Genomic DNA, 4725 nt, shown 5'->3' on the forward strand with positions numbered 1-4725 from the left:
ACAAAAAAAAATGTTCATGCCTTTTTAATTTGTCATTTATTAAATTTTCACGGCACATTCCGCACCACATCTCTGTGCGTTTACCATTTGTTTGAAGCCAGCTCACCTCCTGCAACTACTTTTCCGAGAATACGTGCTTCTTTTGTGGTTCGGACTCCTTCTGACATTTCTTTGGAGGTGGAGGAACATCACAGTAATTACTTCAAGGAGCTTCTTCGACATCTTTAAGAGTTCTAAACAAATGTCTGTCCTCCTCCTGAAAATCTTATGTACGCAAACACGCGTTGCAACTTCTTATCTTGTGCGCGTTTTTTATTTTGACAGCGAATGCGCACCTGCGGACCACTTATGTGCAGCCCTGGTAATTTAGCTTGTCATATTGCAGCCACAGAAATTCTTTTGTCCATGAAACCATAAAGCTGCACTTTCTTTTTGCCTTATAGTCTGATTTGTCATAACTTTTCCGTTTTGTGGTAAGCTTTTCTTTGGCTGTCACTTCTTCACCCTGACCTGTCTTATTTGGCTCAGCAGAACTAAAATATATATCCTGCTGCTTTTACACACGCACTCACATAACGCTCAGCGACTCTCTGCGCGATCAACCTCTCACATGTTTAAGCTTGCTGCGGGAGATTTCACTTGTCATGTTTGCATAGTAAGCTAACGATTGATAAGACGATGTCAGAGGAATTGGTGCGCAAATTATCATCACTCACCAATCAGTGCTGTCGCTCTCTATACACAGTTCGCGCGATTGCAAAGTGAAAGCAAAAAACAAGCGCAAATTCAAACGAGATTTCAATATGTCACATATTGACAGTGGCTCATCGATGCCAATGACATAATTACCCAGCTACATTTCCGAAAGAATGCAAAAGCATTGACATATATTTTTCCTTCTTACGATAGCCCAACGGGCAGGGCAGAGATAGATTTTGGTAGTCCGACTGGAAAAATCGCTAGCCCCGGGATGTCGGGCTACCCAGATAGCAAGGAGACATTGAACAGATGTTGATTTTCCATCTGAACCATCAGAATCGTCAGGATTGAAATGTCAACACAAAACCAATGTTGAAACAACATTGAAATACTGATGAAACCTGACACTGACATTGAAATAACATTGATTCACTGTTGTTCTGTCATCGTTGATTGTTGATCTATTTATAGTTGACAAGGTGACAACAATCACGTTGAAAAACCATCAATTTATGGTTGAGCGGGAAATTAAAGCTGCTACCACTTGGACTATTCCGCAGCACCCCTATCACATTGGTACATCCCTCCAGGTAACCATTGTCTTGTACAGTAGAGCGGGACATTAGATTTACTCTCAGCGGAATTGACCGGAGAAGGCATCAGTTCATGCACTGCACTGGCCTGCACCACGATTAGTATAAGGTAAGAATGAATGACTTTTGTTCTATTCGTTATTTCCACGGTTGCATTTGAATAACAGTAAAAATTAAACAAACTTGTTAATGTAAAGTTTCGGATAAAATGTGGGAGCCCGAAATTGTGTCTACTTTCATCTTACAATCCGGCAACAAATAAACTGCACTGCGAACAAAGTCTATCAACAAAGAAAATATTTTCGTTTCATACTTTTCCGTTATATTCCCTTACAAAGCTAGCTTTAACGCTTCGAGGGTTCCTTTGTTCTTGCCGTCGCCTCGGCGCTTGACCCAGACTTTTGCTCTGTAGTTGCTTTTTAGCATAGTACTACAAAAAATTGTAAATCTGTGATATATGATTGATAAACGTAAAGGTAACTGTATAAATGTGTTCAATGATTTTGTTACTTTTAATGATTGGAGAGCACCCGCTTCGATTCGCACTCAATTCAAACTTTACGTTGCACGCTCACCTAACTTTACGCTGCACGCTCACCCAACTTTATGTTGCACACTCACCTAACTTGCGTTTGCACCTTTTGTCCACACGTAAACTGCGTTTTCGTTAACTGAAAACTGAGATTTTTAAAGACGCCTGCCAGGGTGGATATTTTCGAAAACTCCTTTTACTTTAAACTTTTAGCATTTACGTGTGGACGAGGAAGACGGAGAAAACGCAGCGTCAAAGATGTGCGCCTATTTTGACGCCACACTGTGCGCCAAGTTTTTGTCTCGGTGCCATGAATTCCTACAATGGCAGACTTAGACAAAATACTGTTAATTTTATTATCTTCAGTGTTTAAATGCTTACATATACACACGCAGTTGTATGTAAAAAAAAAAAAAAAGTTTGTTTTATCGGGTTTGCTTGTAATTGTTGCCTATATACATTTTAAGCTATTATTTATTATTTAGTTCTATCAATAGATCAAGTTTTGTAGTGACTATGAAATATATTGTAATTATCTGTTTCCTGTTTATCCTAGACAGGGCAAAAAAGGACTCCAAATTAAGAAAAAGATAAAAATGAAAGACTGGTGCATTGTGCAGTTCAGCACTGGTGGTACAGAAATAGTCCCTAGTTCATGGATAAGTGGGGAGAAATTGTCATGGCCTCCATATCCTCCGTGAGACACATTCAGGATCCACGCCACAGTAAAGAGGAGAGTTCATCCTGGTGCAACAAGGCTCACCTATGCACCAGTCCGACTTCTAATAAGCCATGGTGGGTATCATCTGGATTGGTGTTGTATAAATGTAACAATAACAAGTTTTTTGTGTCCCAATTTATGTCTGGCCATACATTGTGTTTGTACTTCCAGACACATTTCACGAAGCAGAACGCAGTCTTCAGAAATATCTAAGTGAACACTGTGATACGTCTGACCTTCAGTCCGAAGCTGAAACTCAGACCAGTCATAAAAGAAAGCACAAGTAAAACTTTTTTTATTTCACAAACATATCTTTGATTGCTAAGAATTTATGATCTTGTCTTTTATACATATCTGTGGTGCTTGCATACTGCAATATCACCACATAATATAGTCCAAAAAGTGGAAGCTTGTAAACTTTTTATAAATGCAAAGCCGTGTACACTTGTGCACTTCAAAAATTCCTTGTATACTGTACCTTCTTGCACATCTCCGTTTCCTGTGTGTGTTGTTATAAATCAAACTGTAACTTTAGGAAAAAATATTCCAAAAGCACATTTGTAATTACTTATGACCGTTTTCAACTTTTTTTCTTTAGACCAAATCCCCTGTACACATATAGTGACTCAGAGGATGAGCAGCCCACAAAAAAACGGTTTCCCCAGGCCCCTCGAGTGAAAATACCAGGTAATAAAATACTGTCTAGTGTCTTTGTACATATCTGTGTGTGACACAAGGAAACTTTTGACAAGTTGTCTGTATTCTTAAATACTTAAAAAAATTATCTTTTTCTGTCAGACCTGACGAGAGCTGTTAACGAACTCTGTGAGGAGGTCAGAACCATCTGCAATACCGGCTGCAATGAATCGGTAGATGCTGGGGTACTGCCTCTGGATTTGCCCTTGCACAACATTGAGGAGCTAAACAATGCAGAGGCAGCTCTTCAATCACAAGAGGCAAATAAGGCAATGGTAAGTATATAAAGGTTATGTACACTTTGTAACTATAAAGTGTAATAGCTGTCAGATGTGATTTAAATACATAACAACGGCCTGTTGATTAAACACACAAGCACTTGCATACACATTTAAGACATGAGACACGCTAATTCCATCTCTTAAAATGTGTCTATAGGTGAGACGCTTTGCCTTGATTGGAGGGACCACACTGGAGATGCGAGTCTGCCGTGTAATGGCTTATGCCATCACAAACGAGCTGGCCTCCGTACTAAACTGGGCAGGGAAAAAAACCAAGGACCAGACAAAGCAAAAAATGGCATTTAAAGATACAGCGCTCTGCAAATGCATATTTGGCAAGTTTTACCGTTTTGTTGCTTTATTACTTTGTCTTTCTTAATAACAAGACTTTCATGTCCGGTTAATCTGGAGATGGAGTCTTTGGTCTTTGGCTTGTTTAGTCCTCGGGTTGTAGTTTGTACAGCCCGAGGACCCCATGTTTATTTTGTTTTAAAGGATACACGACACACCATGCTAAGACTCATCACTTTTTCCGCTCATAGCTCTTTGGGAATCAAATGCGGCAGTTTGCAGATTTACGTCTGGTGACTTTCATGTTTATCAGCCTAGGAGTTTACATACTTTCTCCCCGCTGAAGACAGTTAACAAGAGCTTATTCATGTGCTCTAATTCACTTTTTTTGTTTGTGTGTGTGTATTTTTGTCCTAGATGGCCTGACGCAGCAGTTAGGGGCAAACTCTATGTCCGAGTTTGTCTTTGCACAAGCAGTGGAGAAATGGCTCCGATACGCCCCAGATCGTTTGGGTGGTGCAGGACGCACATCATGCATCCCCATCCCAGAGTAAAAAATTACAAACTTCTGTGAAACATATAAATGTAAATCGGAAACTGTCTTTTAATAAAGTATTTAGCAAACGAAACATGCCTATTGACCTTTTTTTGTTTATTTTTTTCTCTGTTACATCACATGCAATGCTTTCTTATTTTAGGATATTAATATTGACATGATACATTGTGAGACATTTGGTTTTTTTTTACAAAGGGTGTCCAATTTGAGGAATAAGTACAATGTGTGTTTAGGTGGTTTAAGTATTGATGGAAACATGCAGTAGTTTAGTATTGGTTAAAATACCTATAAAGAAAGGTAGATTTCCAGTCATGATTTAACTGTTGTTTTAATAAAAAGCAACTGTGCGAAAGAGG

General features: G+C 39.1%; 1 protein-coding gene across 1 annotated transcript; it reads left to right on the forward strand.

Moving 5' to 3' along the window:
* The first annotated feature begins 2479 nt into the window (after window positions 1-2479).
* LOC146375673 (uncharacterized) lies at window positions 2480-4367 on the forward strand. Its single transcript, XM_084946727.1, has 6 exons — window positions 2480-2597; window positions 2717-2828; window positions 3144-3232; window positions 3344-3516; window positions 3680-3857; window positions 4231-4367. The coding sequence occupies exons 1-6, from the start codon at window positions 2480-2482 to the stop codon at window positions 4365-4367; spliced, it is 807 nt and encodes a 268-aa protein (XP_084802853.1).
* Window positions 4368-4725: the final 358 nt, after the last annotated feature.

This window comes from Perissodus microlepis, chromosome 12 (assembly GCF_051167445.1).
Source record: "Perissodus microlepis isolate ML-2025 ecotype Zambia chromosome 12, ASM5116744v1, whole genome shotgun sequence".
NCBI lineage: Eukaryota > Metazoa > Chordata > Actinopteri > Cichliformes > Cichlidae > Perissodus > Perissodus microlepis.

What these genes read in the sequence shown, in the direction of transcription:
- LOC146375673 (XM_084946727.1), top strand. Translation starts at nt 2,480, where the DNA reads ATGGATAAGTGGGGAGAAATTGTCATGGCCTCCATATCCTCCGTGAGA. An exon ending in CAAGGCTCACCTATGCACCA is followed by an intron (nt 2,598 to 2,716) that starts GTCCGACTTCTA and finishes TTGTACTTCCAG; the next exon opens with ACACATTTCACGAAGCAGAA. An exon ending in AGTCATAAAAGAAAGCACAA is followed by an intron (nt 2,829 to 3,143) that starts GTAAAACTTTTT and finishes TTTTTTCTTTAG; the next exon opens with ACCAAATCCCCTGTACACAT.